This window comes from Vipera ursinii (genome assembly GCF_947247035.1).
Source record: "Vipera ursinii genome assembly, chromosome: 1".
Taxonomy (NCBI): domain Eukaryota; kingdom Metazoa; phylum Chordata; class Lepidosauria; order Squamata; family Viperidae; genus Vipera; species Vipera ursinii.
In genome coordinates this window covers 353,332,871-353,351,767 of record NC_139512.1, presented here as the reverse complement: position 1 = coordinate 353,351,767, position 18,897 = coordinate 353,332,871, and the positions used below count along the sequence as shown (strand labels likewise).

The 18,897-nt window shown below is 47.3% G+C and overlaps 1 protein-coding gene across 1 annotated transcript in view; it reads right to left on the bottom strand.

The window, feature by feature from the left end:
* INTS2 (integrator complex subunit 2) overlaps window positions 1-18,897 on the bottom strand; it is a 63,929-nt gene that overhangs the window by 28,538 nt on the left and 16,494 nt on the right. The window contains exons 6-14 of the mRNA XM_083379666.1: window positions 18,738-18,868; window positions 15,283-15,456; window positions 11,713-11,939; window positions 10,023-10,148; window positions 6,722-6,793; window positions 6,498-6,612; window positions 5,001-5,069; window positions 2,624-2,758; window positions 613-789 (exon numbers count right to left, since the gene is read on the bottom strand). Of these exons, the coding sequence (XP_083235792.1) occupies window positions 613-789; window positions 2,624-2,758; window positions 5,001-5,069; window positions 6,498-6,612; window positions 6,722-6,793; window positions 10,023-10,148; window positions 11,713-11,939; window positions 15,283-15,456; window positions 18,738-18,868 (1,226 nt within the window). The remainder of the gene's footprint in view (window positions 1-612; window positions 790-2,623; window positions 2,759-5,000; window positions 5,070-6,497; window positions 6,613-6,721; window positions 6,794-10,022; window positions 10,149-11,712; window positions 11,940-15,282; window positions 15,457-18,737; window positions 18,869-18,897) is intronic.

Below are 18,897 nucleotides of genomic sequence, written 5' to 3'. Positions count from 1 at the left end.
TACAATGGGTGAAAAGGTTGAAAAGCCCTGATCTAGGAATCCCAACGGCCTTTTGGGAGAGCTAGCAATTCAAAAGCAAGAATAAGGATCTTGAGGCCAGGATGTTGTTCTCATCGTTGCCCCAAGTTTTGTTCGTTTGTTTGTAAAACCTATTGGCCACCCATCTTACTACAGGATAACTCTGGGCGTCTTTACAATCTCGGAGTCCCCTTCCAAAGGAAGGAAGAAAGGAAACATCAATGCTAGTGTTTCTCAACCTTGGCAATGTTAAAGTAGGTGGACTTCAACTCCCAGAATTCTGCCAGCCAGCCAGGTTGGGGAATTCTGGGAGCCGGGTGTGCACCTCTTCCAAGTTGGAATGTAAATCAGACACATCTTCAGATGCATCTAATTCTGTGTTTCTTAATCTCAGCTACTTTTAAGATGATTGGTTGAAGTCCAACCATCTTAAAATGGCCACAGTTGAGAAACACTGATCTCTATAGCGGGAAATGAGAATATGATCTCATTCTAGTCTAATCTGGGGGCAAAAAAATACTGATTGCAGCAGAATGCCGCCAGAAGCTTAACATCACCCTTAAATGTTAATTAATTTTGCTTTCAAATTCATACCCCGGTCAGTGCTTTGAAAACATTCAAGATTTCCTGCTCTGTGATAGGCTGGTTGGTGGCTTCTGGGTTGGATTTAGAGGCAGGTGTCAGAACAGAGTTGATGTAGACGTCAATGAGTGGAAGCAACTGAGGATGGAGGGGTGTCGTGGTTTCACACAGCTGTCTGTAAATCCAGTCCTTAAGAGAAAGAAAATAACAACAACAACAGAAGATAAATTGGATGGCTAAAATAGAACAGGAAAATTAGTGCCTTGAGATGTGGGGGGTTGCAGTTTTTATCGTGTCCTCCAGACCGGGGTAGGAAACCTTGGCTCTTTTATGACTAGTGGACTTCAACTCCCAGAATTCCTGAGCCAACCACTCTGAGGCGAAAGGGAGAGGTTTCCATGCTGAGCCATGCCAGCTCAGGAATTCTGGGACTTGAAGTCCACAGGTCATGAGGGGGGCAAAGTTTTCCCCATGCTGGCTCAGGAATTCTGGGAGTTGAAGTCCACGAGTCATAAAAGAGCCAAGGTTGCCTATCCCTGCTTCGGACTAACAAACAGTCAAGGACAATGGATATTTTTTCAAGGACATCAGGGCTTTCAGGATAAAACTGCAATCAGCTGCTTCGTTGTCACACAGCAGCACAGGACGTTCTCGATTTACAACCACAACTGAGCTCAACATTTCTGTTGTTAAGCAAAGCAGTTGTGAATTGAGCATTTGCTCCATTTCGATGACCTTTCTCGCCACATTGTCAAGGATGAAATTTTGCCAGCTACGTGCCTCTGCGTTTCAACTTGCCTTTAGATCAGGGGGTCTTCAAATGTGGCCCTTTTATGACTTGTGGACTTCAAAAATAACATAATATACAATAATATAATAATATAAGACTGGATCTTATTTTCAGGAAAACACGTTAGGACACGTGTGGATTTGAAGCAGACGATTCCCAAAACAAAGTCAACCTGTTGATATGGATTACGTAAGACGTTGAAGGTTTGGCTGGGAAAACGATTGTTTAAGCCGATGAATTGGTCTGTGAGAACCTCAGAGTTAGTTCTGCTTTGCAATAACCAAGCAATGTATTCAATAAACAGTAAGATTTTCATAAACGGAACGAATCTGGAGTTGTATTTGGATTCCTGAGATGGATGTTGACACAGCAGTTCCTCAGTGAAGCACTGCAGCTGTTCAGTTAATAACCCAGTTGTAAAGTGAGTCTAGCTTCCCCACTAACTTTGCTTTGCAAAAGTCTGCAAAGGTCGGTAAAATGAGGACACAGATTGTTGGGGGAAAATAATGCTGACTCTGTAAACCGCTTAGAGAGGGCTGTAAAGCACTGTGAAGCGGTATATAAGTCTAAGTGCTGTTGCTACTGCTTCCTTCCTTTCCTTTTTTTTCTTCCCTTCCTTCTCATGGTGGCACAGTGGTTAGAATGCGGTATTGCAGGCTAATTCTGCCAACTGCCAGCAGTTCAATCCTGACTAGCTCAAAGTTCACTCAGCCTTCCATCCTTCCGAGGTCGGTAAAATGAGCAGCCAGATTGTTGGGGGCAAATATGCTGACTCTGTAAACCGCTTAGAGAGGGCTGTAAAGCACCGCGAAGCGGTATATAAGTCTAAGTGCTATTGCTATTGCTATTGCTTCCTTCCTTCTTTTCCTTCTTTCTCTCTCTCCCTTTACTCCTTCCCTTCCTCCTTCTCTCCCTCCCTTTTCTCCTTCCTTCCTTCCTTCTTTCCTTCCTTTTCCTTCCTTCCTTCTCATGGTGGCGCAGTGGTTAGAATGTGGTACTGCAGGCTAATTCTGCTAACTGCCAGCAGTTCAATCCTGACTGGCTCACTCAGCCTTCCATCCTTCCGAAGTCGGTAAAATGAACAGCCAGATTGTTGGGGGTGGGGCAACAGGCTGACTGTAAGCCGCTTAGAGAGGGCTGTAAAGCACTATGAAGCAGTATATAAGTCCAAGTGCTATCGCTATTGCTTGCACACACGCCCGGAAAGCTGCTGTTGCAAAGAACGCAACCCACCTTGATGGACACTTTGTGCTTCGTGAACGATCGGCTCCTGAGAAGTTGGTAAATGCAATGGATGGGGAGAAACCCAGTGATGTTTGCGCTCAGGTTGCTCGTAACCGCCACGCGCACCGCATGAGCAGTCACCACCTAGGAGGAAGAAAGGCGTTAGCATCCCACCAGAAAAGACGACCAGCTTTTCCCAAAGGCCTTTCTGGAAGCTCAGCTCTGTATTCTCCTGCTGGCTGGAAGGAGACAGATCTGTGGAAGTGACTGGAGGCCGCCATTTTACAAAGCCGGGCTGGGGAATTCTGGGAACTGAAGCCCAGGTGTTTTAAAGTTGCCAAACGCTGATCTAAAAGGACAGGTGGTCCTCGACGTACGACCTCAACCGAGCCCAAAATCTACGTTGCTAAGTGAGAAATGTGTCATGCACGTTTTGCCCTGTTTTAGGATTGTTTCTTGCCACATCTGTTAAGGGAATCACTGCAGTTGTTCAAATTAGTTAACACGGTGGTTAGGTGAATCTGGCTTCCCCTTTGACTTTGCTTGTCAGAAGGTCACAAAAGGGAATCGCTGTTGTGATTCCTCGCCAGCCAGTGAATCCGGCAGCTGAGTCTGAGGAATCAGAGGAGGAGGAGGAGGGGCCTGGAGTGACATCAGAGTCAGAGGAAGGCTCTGAAGAGCTCCAAGACTTACAGTCGGACAAGGAGCCTAGCCCCTCTACTTGTGCTCAGGCTGAGACACAGCTGTGCTGGGAGCCTGAGTTGGACAATGATGAAGAACAGTTGGGACAAATCCAGGATGCACGAAAGCGCAGGCAAGAGAAGCGAGTAGGACAGAGGAATGCAATGGGGCGGCTCCAAAGGCAAAGGAGCATAATAAAAGGGAAGGTGTGGGAGGTGCTGGTTGCCGAAGGCGACCGTTCGTGTTGAGGATCGAGTTTCTGTGAACCGTGTTTGTTTGTCTTGGACACTGACTCAGGTCTGTGAATAATAAAAGGAGATTGTTTTTTCCTGAGGTTCCAGACTGCTTGTTGGAAGAGGGGTTTCTCCTTGTGAGCATAAGAAGGACCCACGTAGACTGGAACAGAACAATCATGTGAGCCCCCAGGACACTGTGACCGTCATAAATATGAGCCAGTTGCCCAGCGTCCGAATATAAATCACATAACCACGGGGATGCTGCAATGATGGTGAAGTGTGAAAAAGGGTTGTTAGGTCACTTTTTTCAGTGCCGTAACTTCAGATCGCCGTTAAACGAACTATTTGTTAAGTCGGGAACTACCTGCATACAACTCACCACGAGACAACTTGCTGCAGGGCAGTTTAACAATTCTATTTAATTAGTTAAAATAAAATAAAAATGTTTTAATTTTTGCTATTCACGTTTCATTCTGTCCCTGCTTTGGCATCCTCTCTTTAATGGTTCTATTGCACCACTTCAGTATTAGTTGGCCTCAGCAAGTTGCCCGTGGAGAGTTGGCTGAGGAGAGTTGGCAAATTGTCATAGATCCTTGTAAAGCACCCAACATACAGTCCTGTGTTTACGTATGTGTGTGGGGGGGGGAAGACAACTGTCAGAATTTTGAATCTGGGTTGTAAGTCCCTTTTTTCAGGTCTGCAAAGCAATCAGTCCTAAACTAAGGACTACCTAGAGCAGATGTCTTCAAACTTGGCCCTGTTATGACTTGTGGACTTCAACTCCCAGAATTCCTCAGCCAGTGTGCCTAGCTGAGGAATTCTAGGAGTTGAAGTCCACAAGCAGGGGTCTTCAAACTTGGCCCTTTTATGACTTGTGGACTTCAACTCCCAGAATTCCTCAGAAAGTGTGCCTGGCTGAGAAATTCTGGGAGTTGAAGTCCACACACAAGGGTCTTCCAACTTGGCCCTTTTATGACTTGTGGACTTCAACTCCCAGAATTCCTCAGAAAGCGTACCTGGCTGAGGAATTCTGGGAGTTGCAGTCCACACGCAAGGGTCTTCCAACTTGGCCCTTTTATGACTTGTGGACTTCAACTTGACTTTTTTTTTTTAAATCCCATTTATATCCCGCCCTTCTCCGAAGACTCAGGGCGGCTTACAATCTAAGCACAAATCTATGTGCTTAGCAATACTTGAAGTCCACAAGTCATAAAGTCATAAATAAAAGGCCCAAGTTTGAAGACCCCTGGCCTAGAGCCATTATAATCTGTATTATGAAATGCTCAGACTGAAGAAAACCTAGAAAATCAATGAATCTTTATTCAGTCATAGAACCGCAAAGGAAACTCGGAATATTTTACATGAAATATGTACCCAGACGAAGCTTTCCTGTTTCGGTGCCTTTAAAAAAACAAAGAAAGTGAACTTCCATCCTGGTTTATGCCAAAAAAGACTGATTAACAGATTACCTGTTCGGTGAAAATCTCCTGGGTGAAGATGGTTTTCATGCGACTCAGAGAACTGGGTTTGATGACAATCTGAAATGAGTAAGACCAGGAACACCAATATTGTCAGGCTGAGGGTTTTTGCTAAAGTGAATATTCCCCACAAATTGTCTTTGACATAAGGCCGTAATGGAGCCTGCCTCGTGACCAACCCAATTTTACGACCTTTTAGGGAGCAATCCGTAAATAAACGCCACAGTTGTTAAATGAACACGGAGATCAGTTCGTTATGGGTGTGGTTTTCATAGCTAAGGTGGGACTAGAACACATTGTCTCCTGATCTGGAGGGTCTTTCAAAATAATAACAGTCTAACAGTTGAAAGGGACCTTGGACCTTGCTCAGGCAAGAGACCTGATATCATTTTAGTCCAATCTCTTCTTAAAAACTTCCAGTGTTGGAGCATTCACCGCTTCTAGAGGCAGGTTGTTCCACTGGTTAATTGTTCTAACTGTCAGGAAGTTTCTCCTTAATTCTAGGTTGCTTCTCTCCTTGATGAGTTTCCATCTGTTGCTTCTTGTCCTGCCTTCGGGCGCTTTGGAGAATAGCTTGACTCCCTCTTTTTTTAGGGCAGCCCCCCTGAGATATTGGAACACTGCTATCATGTCCCCCCCCCCTCGTCCTTCTCTTCATTAAACATACCCAATTCCTTCCACCATTCTTCATTTGTTTTAGCATCCAGTCTGCTGGGGATTGTTCCAAAGTCGCCTAGCCAGCCTTCATCTCATTGTCTAGAACTCACCCTCTCCTGTTAATTGTCGCAAAGTCACCCAGCTGGCTATCATGCCTACGTTGGGACTAGAACTCACAGTCTCCTGATGATTGTCTCAAAGTCACCCAGACAGTGTTCATGACTAAGGCAGGACTAGAACTCTCCGTCTCTTGGTGATTGGCCCAAAGTCACCCAGACAGTGTTCATGCCGAAGGCAGGACTACAACTCACCATCTCCTGGTGATTGGCCCAAAGTCACCCAGACAGTGTTCATGACTAAGGCAGGACTAGAACTCACCGTCTCCTGCTTTCTAGCCATATGCTTTCATCACTAGGCCAAACTGACTCTTGGATTAAATCTGATGTTTGACAAGAAGAGGGAGTCAAGCTGTTCTCCAAAGCACCCGAAGGCAGGACAAGAAGCAACGGATGGAAACTCACCAAGGAGAGAAGCAACCTGGAACTAAAGAGAAACTTCCTGACAGTCGGAACAATTAACCAGTGGAACAACCTGCCTCTAGAAGCGGTGAATGCTCCAACACTGGAAGTTTTTAAGAAGAGACTGGACAGCCGTTTGTGTCTGAAATGGTACAGGGTTTCCTGCCTGAGCAGGGGGTTGGACTAGATGACCTCCAAGGTCCCTTCCAACTTTACTATTAGGATTATGATTAAGATTACAGAGGCAGCTTTAGGGACGTCAAGCAGGAAGGCCTGCAGCTCCAGGCCCCACCAGTGGGAGTGGACCACTTACCTTCATGCCCAGAGTAGAGCACACCAAGTCAATGATAGCGCTGAGCTGGTTGCTATGGAAATACATGGCGACCAGTAACAGCATCTCGCCGAAGGAGGCCGAAACTCCGGAAGTGCTGTCGGAAAAGAAAAGTGGGGAGAGGAGGAAAACATTTCATGGAGAATGTTTTGTGTTTTTTTTAGTGTACACTGTATTTTTGGCAAGGGCAGGAAAAGGTCGCTAACCTTTCAAAATAAGCTTCTTCCTTGATCATCCAGCTCAACCACATCACCATCAGCTGCTCTTGTTCTGGGGTGCTAAAGAGAGAGGATCACGTTAAGAGTTGGAAGTCGGACAGAATAACCGGAGAACAGGATGGGAAGGGACCTTGGAGGTCTTCTAGTCCAGCCCCCTGCTCAAGCAAGAGACCCTATAGCAAGGGGTCTTCAAACGTGGCCCTTTTATGACTTGTGGACTGCAACTGCCAGAATTCCTCAGCCAGCGTGCACGCTGGCTGAGGAATTCTGGCAGTTGCAGTCCACAAGTCATAAAAGGGCCACGTTTGAAGACCCCCTGCCCTATACCATTCCAGACGAATGGCTGTTCAGTCTCTTCTTATTAAAAGCCTCCAGCGACTGCAAGCCACAACTCTATCCAGGGTTGCAGTTACAGGTAGTCCTTGACTTAGAACCATTCATGTAGCAACCATTCAGTGTTACAAGACACTGGAAAAGTGACTTATGACCAGTTCCCACACTTATGACCATCACAGCATCCCCACGGTCACGTGATTGCTACACCTGGGTGGACCCAAAATATAAGGAACGGCTGCTGGAATTGGGCATGTCTAGTTTAATGAAGAGAAGGGCGAGGGGGGGGGGACATGGTAGCAGCCTTCCAGTATCTCAGGGGCTGCCCCAAAGAAGAGGGAGTCAAGCTCTTCTCCAAAGCAGCTGAAGGCAGGACAAGAAGCAACGGATGGAAACTGATCAAGGAGAGAAGCAACCTAGAACTAAGGAGAAACTTCCCGACAGTTAGATCAATTAATCAGTGGAACAACCTGCCTCCAGAAGTGGTGAATGCTCCAACACTGGAAGTTTTTAAGAAGAGACTGGACAGCCATTTGTCTGAAACGGTATAGGGTCTCCTGGCTGAGCAAGGGGTTGGACTAGATGACCTCCAAGGTCCCTTCCAACTTTATTATTATTAGTTATTGTTAGATAAAAGCATCACGCTCCCTGTGGAACATCAATCCCCACAAGGTCTATGGAGATTCTCAGTCCTCCAGGTCATGGTTATCCCAAAGGTGCTCTTTCCAAGAGGCAGCTGGACTTTCTTGCTTTTTTTTTTCTTTGAAGACGTTTCGCTTCTCATCCTAGAAGCTTCTTCAGCTCTGACTGGGATGGTGGGGAAATGGAAGGATTTATACTCCTTGCGGACAGCTGGTCATTTGCATCCTTTTAGAGAGTCGTTGAAGCCACCTGGAGGTTTGTCTGTGTCCTCAGGGTCACCTGAGTGGTGCAAATGGGTGGGGAGCCTTCTTGGAACTGCGGAAAGGACCGTGTCATACACTAAAGAGGGGGAGGATAAGACATCATCTATCTCCAATCTAAACATGGACGGTTGAGTTAACCTTGAGCAAGTCCATCCTTCCAAGGTCGGCAAAATGAGGGCCCAGCTTGTTGGAGATTCTGTAAATGGTTTACAGAGGGCTGTAAAGCACTGTTAGAATGGAACAGCGCTGGAAGGGACCCTGTAGGTCTTCTAGTCCAGCCCCCTGCTCAAGCAGGAGAACCTACACCATCTCAGAGAGGAGGTTGTCTAGCCTCGTCTTAAAAATCTCCAGTGATGGAGCACCCACGATTTCTGGTGGCAAGCTGTTCCACTGGTTAATTGTCCTCACTGTTAGGAAGTTTCTCCTTAATTCCAGGTTGCTTCTCTCTTTGATCAGCTTCCAACCATTGTTTCTCGTCCTTCCCTCTGGTGCTTTGGAGAATAATGTGACCCCCCCTCTTCTTTGTGGCAGCCCCTCAAATACTGGAATACCGCTATTATGTCACCCCTGTTTCTTCTTTTCTTTAGACTAGCCCATAGCATGCGGCTCTTTCAGCCGTCTCCTGCGGCTCCCAGTCTTCTATGTGTAGTCCAAAAAAAAAAAAAAAAGTGGGACTAAAAAAGTTCAACCAATCAATTCAAATATGCAAGGTAGGTGCATATCTCGCCTTGGCTCCACTCTTCAGTCAAACCCTGCTCTGCGCATGTGTGCATGTACGCCCATGCGCACACAATTTTTGTGGCTCCCAGTTTTTCCTTTTGTGAGGGAACCGGTTCCGAGTGGCTTTTTCACTGTTTCAGGTTGCTGACCCCTGGACTAGCCAAACCCAAGTCCTGTAGCCATTCTTGGTATGTTTTAGTCTCCAGGCCTTGGATCATCTTAGTTGCTCTTCTATGTATTTTTTCCAAACTCTCTACATCTTTTTTGAGATATGGTGACCAAAATTGGCAGCAGTATTCCGGGTGTGGTCTCACTAGGGCTTTATAACGTGGGACTAATACTTCTCATGATGTTGATTCTATGCCTCTCTTTATACAAGCCAGGATTGTATTAGCTTTTTTGGCCACTGCAGCACACTGCTGGCTCCTGGTTAAGTGATCGTCCACTCGGACTCCCAAGGTCCCTCTCACAGTTGCTGTTTTTAAGCCGGGTCTCGTCCAGTCTGTATTTGTGCCTTTGGTTTTTTCCTGCCTAAGGGTAAGACTTTGCTTTTCTCCACGTTGTGAAGCGCTATGCAAGTCTAAGTGCTATCGCTATTGCCACCTGTGACAAAAAAGGTCGTAAAAGCGGACAAACCTCACTTAATATCTGACTTGTTAAGCGATGGAAATTTGGGGCTCAGTTGTGACCATAAGTCGAGGACTATATGTAGAAATGGTGACCTCAAATAGGTGTGTGTGTGTGTGTCTTAAGGGACGGTGGCTCAGTGGGTTAGGACGCTGAGCTTGTCGATCAGAAGGTCGGCAGTTTGGCGGGTCGAATCCCAAGTGCCGCGTAACAGAGTGAGCGCCTGTTACTCGTCCCAGCTTCTGCCAACCTAGCAGTTCGAAAGCACGTAAAAATGCGAGTAGAAAAATAGGGACCACTCCGGTGGGAAGGTAACAGCGTTCCGTGCGCCTTTGGCGTCTAGTCATGCGGGCCACATGACCACGGAGACGTCCTCGGACAAGCGATGGCTCTTTGGCTTTGAAATGGAGATGAGCACCGGCCCCTAGAGTCGGAAACGACTAGCACGCATGTGCGGGGGAACCTTTACCTTTACCTTTACCGTGTGTGTCTTGTGGAATTAAGTCATTGTCCCACTCCCATTCTCCTCTTAGCAAATAAATAAAAATAAAGAAAAGCTGGCCTCCAAACAGAAAAGGGGTCACACTCTGGATTTGCAGCTCAGGGTGAGGGGCCCGATCCCAGCCGAGGCCGCTCCTCCCCCACCCCCCCACCCGTCCACCAGCAATGAAATGAATGGAATCATTTGGTTACTCAAAGGATACCTGACGAGCGTGGAGAAAGCGAGCAGCATGCAGAAAGAGAGCGACACAAAGCGGACCCCTGCCGGAGTGGCCGGCGGGCGGCTGGTCATGAGCTGAAGTAGCTGCTCCGCTTCTTCGTCGGTCGGCCTGCAGGATGAAACAAAGAGAGGATCAGCTGCATACGATTGGCAGGGCAATATTTCTCCCCAGTGCCTGGAGTCATTTGCAAAACAAGTCTTCTAAATCAGGGGTCCCCAACCTTTTGGGCAACAGGGACCGGTTACGTGGAGAGAGGTTTTTCCGTGGACCGGAGAGTGCGTGGTTTTGTGTGCTGCCTGCATCCCGTGGATGGGGCTTTGCTTGTTTGTGCGGACCGGTTGCTGGCATGCCGTGGCCCGGTACTGGTCCACAGACTGGGGGTTGGGGACCCCTGTTCTAAACCAGGGGTCCCCAGGCTGCACTTGGCCCATTCGGAACCGAGCTGCACAAGCAGGCGTGCACACCTCCACTTCCATGAGTTGCACGTGCACGTGTACACTTGGCACTCACACAGAACCATCCCTTCTCCCCATCCCCAGCCCTATCGGTCCGGCAAGCCAGAAAGGGTGGGGAACACTGTTCTAAACAGCAAGTTTATTCCTTGGTTCTTCAGTTGTCAGGAACGGCTCGTGCGAGGCAGATTCTGCATGATGTGGTTCCCTCCGAGAAGAGGCTCGGAACGGGCCTGCCAAGTAAAGACTTGACTTGTGCAGACTGGATATTCTTTTTCACAATTTAGTGCAGCCGACAGGAAAGGATAGAGACAACCAAAAAAAGGATCTAAATTTAAAGGAGGGCTTAAAGCATGCCGGCTGGGGGATTCTGGGAGTTGAAGTCCACCCATCTTAAAGCATTCCAGCTGGGGAATTCTGGGACTGGAAGTCCACCCCTCTTAAAGCATGCTGGCTGGGGAATTCTGGGAGTTGAAGTCCACCCCTCTTAAAGCATGCTGGCTGTGGAATTCTGGGAGTTGAAGTCCACCCCTCTTAAAGCATTCCAGCTGGGGAATTCTGGGACTGGAAGTCCACCTCTCTTAAAGCATGCTGGCTAGGGAATTCTGGGAGTTGAAGTCCACCCATCTTAAAGCATTCCAGCTGGGGAATTCTGGGACTGGAAGTCCACCCCTCTTAAAGCATGCCAGCTGGGGGATTCTGGGAGTGGAAGTCCACCCTTCTTAAAGCATTCCAGCTGGGGAATTCTGAGAGTTGAAGTCCACCCCTGTTAAAGCATGCTGGCTGGGGAATTCTGGGAGTTGAAGTCCACCCTTCTTAAAGTTACTTTGGTTAAGAAACTGAATGGGGAAAAATGAGCTCCAATTGCGATATTGATCTTTCCTTAGACATCCTTCCCACCACACATTTTGACCCTCAACCGTCACCATCCAATGAATGGCCACCTAAGGCAGAGGTCCCCAACCTTTTGGGCACCACCAGGTTCCCCAGAGAAAGGTTTTTCCACGGACCAGAGAGCGCATGGTTTTGTGTGATGCCCACATCCCACGGACGGGGCTTTGCTTGTCTGTGCAGACCGGTTGCTGGCAGGTTGTGGGCCTGTACTGCTCCACGGACTGTGGGTTGGGGACCCCTGAGCTAAGGGAACTCTGAGACCCAACCCGCAAACGTGACCGTCGTAGGATGACTAAGTCCGCGGAAGAAGATCCAGGCCTGCTCACTTTAAGCCGGCAATGCCCATCAGAGCACAGTAGAGGCGCAGGAGGGCGCTGGCCTTGACGACGTGCTCCTCCTTCAGCCCGGAATAGACCGAGATGTTGGGTTCCATCTCTTGCTCGGCCTCCTCGGGGATGTGCAAGCTGCGGACGGTGGGCAGGATCTCCATCAGTTCGAGCAGCAGCTGCCTCCTCATCTGCCAGAGCACAGAGCTGATGTTCTCCCGTTTGCGCTGCACAAGAGAAGGAAAACGGGGCTCTGCTGAGCAAACTCCAAATGAGGGTTTAGCGCCACACAGGGACGCAACCAGATATCCCGCTTGAGCTCTTGAAACACATTTCACAAGCAAAGAAAGATCATTGGAGAGCCAGACTAGAATTGAGGAGAAATTGCCTGACAGTGAGAACAATTAATCAGTGGAACGGCTTATCTCCGGACGTTGTGGCTGCTCCATCACTGGAGTTTTCAAGAAGAGACTGCATAGCTATTTCTCTGAAATGGTATTGGATTTCCTGCCTGAGCAAGGGTGGGGGGAGGTTGCACTAGAAGACCTCCAAAGTCCCTTCTGACCCTGTTATAGCAATAGCACTTAGACTTGTATACTGCTTCACAGTTCTTCACAGCCCTCTCTAAGCGGCTTACAGAATCAGCCTATGGCCCCCAACAATCTGGGTCCTCATTTTACCAAGCTCGGAAGGCTGGAAGGCTGAGTCGACCTTGAGCTGGTCAGGATCAAACTGCTGGCGGTGGGCAAAGTCAGCCTGAAATACCGCATTTTAACCACTGCACCACCATAGGGAGGGAGGGAGGAAGGAATAGCACATGTATCATCCCACAATTTTTTACAGTCCTCTCTAAGCAGTTTACAGAGTCAGCCTATTGCCCCCAACAATCTGGATCTTCATTTACCGACCTCGGAAGGATGAAAGGCTGAGTCAACCTTGAGCTGGTCAGGATCAAACTGTTGGCAGTCGGCTGTTAGCCTGCAATACTGCATTCTAACCACTGCATCACCAGGGTCCGTTCTTCCTTCCTTCCTTCCCCAATAGCATATACCGCTTCACAGTGCTTTACAGCCCTTTCTAAGCAGTTTACAGAGTCAGCATTTTTGCCCCCAACAATCTGGGTCCTCATTTTACCGACCTCGGAAGGATGGAAGGCTGAGTCGGCCATGAGCTGGTCAGGATCGAACTGCGGAACAGTGGGCATCCGGCAGTCCGCAGAAGTAGCCTGCAGTGCTGCATCCCAACCATTGCGCCACCACGGATCTATTATTCTATGTTCTACGTTTTATCAATTTCCTTTTTGTTTTCTTTTCAGTTTTGAACGATTTCAGTATAGTTAATAGTGGTTTTATATGTTTATTCATTGCTTTAAGCTTTTTTCATCCACGGCTTGGATTGAATAGATTAAAATTAAGGACGTCAAATGGCAGCCTTCTGCTGTTATTCTTTTCATAAGGTAGTGGTGGCGAACCAATGGCACGTGTGCCAGAGGGGGGCACTCGGAGCCCTCTCTGTGGGCACACGCACCTCGCTCTTTGGCTAAGTTTTCGCAGAAAAAGCCATTTCTCTAGCCCCTTCCTAGCCAAAACAAGCCTCCGGAGCGAGCGCGCTGTTTTCAGCTTTGAATTATATCAAATCTGACACCAGAAACAGACTAACAGATGACCTGAGTGCTGCACGTGTTGCTCTCAAACTTGCAAAGTATAATCCAAGGTTAGACAAATTATCAGCATGCACACAACAGCAAAAATCACATTAATTGTTCAAAAGCATGCCAAATGTAAACTTTTACCTTTCAGGAAAAAGTGGTTTGCATCATTGAAAGCTTTGTTATGGTGTTTTTCTTTTAAGACACAAGATGTTAATGTATGAGTTGTTTTTTATAAACTAAAACCTCAGTATTCAGATTAAATTGCCGTGTTGGCACTTTGCAATAAATAAGTGGGTTTGGGGTTGCAGTTTGGGCACTCGGTCTCTAAAAGGTTCACCATCACTGTCATAAGGGGTTAAAAAGCCCAGCGCTGCCATAAAAATCTCATGCTATTCCCAGTGATACGGTATCTAAAAGGCAAGTAGTACTTCCCACCTGTTTTTCAGGTAGACCTCGACTTACGACAGTTGTGACCGGAATTTGCACTGCTAAGCAAGGCGGTTGCTAACTAAAACATCCCCGATGTTATGATATTTTTTTTTTTTGCTATACTTGTTAAGAGAATCACTGCAGTGGTTAAGTGAATTGTGCAGTCGTTAAATGAATTCAGCTTTCCCCATCCACTTTGCTTGTCAGAAAACTGGCTGGGAAGGTCACAAGTGTTAGTCACGTGACCCCAGGATGCTGCAACTGTCATAAATGCATGCCGCTTTGCCAAGCACCCAAATTTTGATCACATGACTGCGAGGAGGCCACAATGGTCTTAAGTGCAGGAACCGGTCATAGGTCCCTTTTTCCAGTGCTATTGTAACTTGGAGCAATCACTAAACAAACAGTTGCTGTGTCGAGGACCACCAGTATGGGCTAGGCCAGTGGTGGTGAACCTATAGCACGCATGCCAGAGGCTGTTCTGTTCCAGCCTACGACCGGCCCTGTTTGTGTGTCAGGGACAACCCCTTTTTCCTTTTTACAGTCAATAGGCTGGAAAAACCCAACCCAAATGTATTGACAGTTCAAACAAAAAAGCAATAAATGAATCAAAATATCAAACAAGAGTCAACAAACAAGAGTTAAACAGAAGTAACAAGAACAGACCAGGATTCTCTTAGAATATCTATAAACCGTTGCCTTCAGCAACCAGCCCCGCCCACACCTTCCCCTTTTATTATCAGTCCCAAGGCGTGGCTTCTCACTGGCTTCTCCTCCTCTCACTGAGTTGCCTCATTGATTTTCTCTGCTCTGCTCTGCTCTGCTGGATTGCCTTCTGCTTCTAGCGTCTCTGAACAGATACAGCTGTGATTCCTCTGAGTCCGACCCCTCATCCTCACACAGCTGAGCCTCATGAGGAACACGACTGGAGGGGCCAGGCTGAGAGTCCTGCAGTGCATCAGAGCCTCCCTCCGACACCGAAGGCTCTCCAAACCCCTCCTTTTCCTCCTCCTCCGATTCATCGGACTCAGCTGCTGGGAGCACAGGCTGACACTGAATCACAACAGAGGCGGATACTCAGAGCCCTCTCTGTGGGCACGCGCGCCGTTGCCCCCACCCCGCCTCCCCCCGTGACCCCTTCCTCACCAGCAGCACCCCACAGGAGAGTCACCCCCGAGTACAGGCCACGTGGAACAGTGCAGCCAAAGATAATGCAGCTGGGCAGCAGGGAGAAGACTCTGCCCTCACGCCCCATCGTGCGTGGTTGATGCTGCAGGGCACAGGAGGGCGTGGCTGCCATGGTGCTGCTGGGCCAGCTGAGCAATCTGTTGCGGTGGGCCGTGGAGGCGGTGGGTGGCCCAGGGGGCAGGGTGGGGGAAGAACGGGCAGAGGGTGGAGTGGGGGACGGGGCCAGTTTTGGGGCACTCGGTCTGTAAAAGGTTCACCGTCACTGGGCTATGCTATGGTGTTTTCCTCTATCAAATTCTCACCTGTTGACCGTTCCGGATAAAAGTTCCAAACCATGTCCGCACTTTGGCATTTGTTCCAAGCAACAAGCCGCTCACAAAACAGACCAGGTCACTGACACTATCCTCTGAAAACTTGTTCTTGGTGTGATCCAAAGTCAAAGCTACGCCAAGTCCTGGCAAGTGACATTCCTCCACCTAAGCAAACGAGAACCTCTTGAAATTTGGCTGCAAATTTACTTCCGACAGACGTCTGTCTCCATTGCCAGATTACTGGAAGACACATACATAAGAACCAGGTACATTTATGTTCCTTGTGCAAGGGAAGTCTCATCCTTTTAACCATGTTGCTAACTGTAAAGATTGTAAATGTGGGCACTGGTTGTTATTTTTAAATCATGATGTTATTAATATAATAAAAAACTAAAAGAAATATGGTGTCCTTGGTATTCTCTGAGCTTGGCTGTTTTCTTTCAGACATTTCAGTACCAAACTAGGTAACACCAGCAATGCTAGTTAAAACAGAGGTCACCAACTTTTTGTCGGTTGGCAGATTGCAGGAAAAGGGAGGGGGAAGCATTTCACATGGGTGCGTGTGGGCACGTGCGCACAGGGTTGCAAGCACATGCGTGCCGCAAACAGGGCAGGGCTAGTGGCCGCGTGATACTCACTAGCCATGCCCCATTCTTGTGTGGTGCAGTGCCTTGTTTCTGCATCCCGTGGCACAGCAGCGTCTCATTTTTGAACCCCAAGGCACGGAGGCAGCCATTTTTTGTACCCCGTGGCGCAGCGGCCGATTTTTGCAGCCCTGAGTTAGAAAGTAGGATTTTGTCTCATTTTATATACAAGTGGCTAGCCCTGTCAGAGTTGGTAGGAATGATCTTGGTGGTTCTTTGATTGACTATTAGCTTGTTTGTCGGAGTTGGTAGTTCCTTGGTTGGGGTATTGTTTGCTTCTTGCCTGCTGGTCTTAATCCTGTCATTAATCTCTGCAAATTTGGGTGTGGGTTGCTGGTGAGGTGCTTACATCTTTTTGTTTCCTTTTTGGCTTTTGATGGTATAGTGTTTCATTGAAAATAAGATCCGTTCTTTTATATATATACATATATATATGCATATATACACACAATAATAATAATAATAATAATAATAATAATAATAATAATAATAATAATAATAATAATAATAAGAAGAAGAAGAAGAAGAAGAAGAAGAAGAAGAAGAGGAGGAGGAGGAAGAAGAAGAAGAAGAAGAAGAAGAAGAAGAAGAAGAAGAAGAAGAAGAAGAAGAAGAAGAAGAAGAAGAAGAAGAAGAAGAAGAAGAAGAAGAAGAAGAAGAAGAAAGTTGGAAGGGACCTTGGAGGTCATCTAGTCCAAACCCTATACCAGGGGTTAGCAACCTGAAACAGTGAAAGAGCCACTCGGAACCGGTTCCCTCACAAAAGGAAAAACTGGGAGCCGCAAAAAAATGTGTGCGCATGTACGTACATGCGCGCATGCGCAGAACAGGGTTTGACCGAAGAGTGGAGCCAAGGCGAGATATGCACCTACCCTGCATATTTGAATTGATTGGTTGAACTTTTTTAGTCCCACTTTTTTTTTTTGGACTGCACATGGCAGAGGACTGGGAGCCGCAGGAGATGGCTGAAAGAGCCGCATGCAGCTCCGGAGCCGTGGGTTGCAGACCTGTGCCCTATACCATTTCAGGCAAATGGCTGTCCAGTCTCCTCTTAAAAAGTTCCAGTGTTGGAGCATTCACCGCTTCTGGAGGCAGGTTGTTCCACTGGTTAATTGTTCTAACTGTCAGGAAGTTTCTCCTTAGTTCCAAGTTGCTTCTCTCCTTGACTAGTTTTCATCCATTGCTTCTTGTCCTGCCCTCTGGTGCTTTGGAGAACAGTTTGACTCCCTCTTCTTTGGGGCAGCCCCTGAGATATTGGAACACTTCTATCATGTCGCCCCTCACCCTTCTCTTCGTTAAACTACACATACCCAATTCCAGCAACCGTTCCCTATATATTTTAGCCTCCAGTCCCCCAATCATCTTTGTTGCTCTTCTCTGTACTCTGTACTCTTTCTAGAGTCTAGCACTGTGTTGGCTTTTTTGGCAGCTGCAGCACACGGCTGGCTCGTATTTAAGGGATTGTCTACTAGGACTCTGAGATCCCTCTCACAGTTACTGCTGTACATACATACATACATATATTTGCTTCCAAAAGAGGCACTAGGTCTTATTTTCAGGTGATGTCTTACCCGCCAGACCTCCCACACCCCGACACCGGTCACGGCCACCGCCCAATGTCTTCTGCAGCCGCTCGCAGGATGCCACGTAGCACATTGTGCACGCGGGCAGCGGCACTGGTGCAAACTGCCATCCTTCCGTGGGCAGCAGCACGGCATGACGTGTCATGTGGCATCCTGCCACGAGTGGCTACCAGCAACCAGAAGTGAGCCAGTGGCCACACAGGCTTTTTTGTAGGAGAGGGCTGCTGCTGCTGCTGCTGCCGCCGTGAGACCTGGCTGCAGGGGCCCTGAGGTAAGCAGATACGGGGCGTGTGGGGAAGTTCCGCCCCCCCCATCCCCAAGCTTGATTTTTACGTGTGCGCCTCGCCCCACCTCGCACAACTAGACAGGTGGGCAGGGTCTTCACTAGATCTTATTTTGCGGGTAGGGCTTATATTAAGCACAGACATTAAAATCAAGCTAGGGCTTATTTTAGAGAATAGGTCTTATTTCCAGGGAAACACAGTATGTACATGTTTGATAATGCTGCTATCCAGTTTGGTAACAAAACGTCTTCAAGAAACCCACCAAGTGCAGGGGCCACCAAGAAAAGCTGCTCTTCAACCCCGAGCTGTAATTGTCCTCTTCTATCAGAAAAGAGGTGAATAAGTTGTTATTATTATTATTATTATTATTATTATTATTATTATTATTATTATTATTATTATTATTATTATTATTTATTATTATTATTATTATTATTATTATTATTATTATTATTATTATTATTATATTATTATTATTATTATTATTATTATTATTATTATTATCAGGGCTTTTTTTCTCATAGAACGCTCAGAACGGAGTTCCAGCACCTTTTTTGGATGGAACCTTGTAGGGTAGGCAAGGGTATGACATGTGTGAGTTCCGGCACCTTTTTCTTTTACAAAAAAAGCACTGCTTATTATTATTTATTAAACTTATATACCGCCTTTCTCCCATAGGACTCAGGGCGGTTCACAAGGTTTTTTAAAAAAAAACAATACAACAATTACAAAATTAAAAACAATTAAAACGATTACGTTAACCTTGAATAAATAAAAATCCCAATTAGAATCCAATTAAAACCCCAATTAATACTCTCAGTCCAGGCCAGAAAGCTCAAAGAGCCAGGTCTTCAGTGTCCCGGCAGAATGAGCGAAGGTCATTAGTTAACTTTACCGCAACGCCTTTCTCACAACAAGTGGTAAAAAGGACGTACCACCATGCCACGGACCCTCAGCGCCTGGGAAGGGTTCATCTTGCAAAGGTGACGCAGCGCGTCTGTTCTGCGGCGGCCTCCAAAGCTTTCCTCGTCTTGCCTCTCGCCGTTCTTAATCAGGCCCCTGCAGACTGCAATCCACCAATTAGGGGGGGGGAAA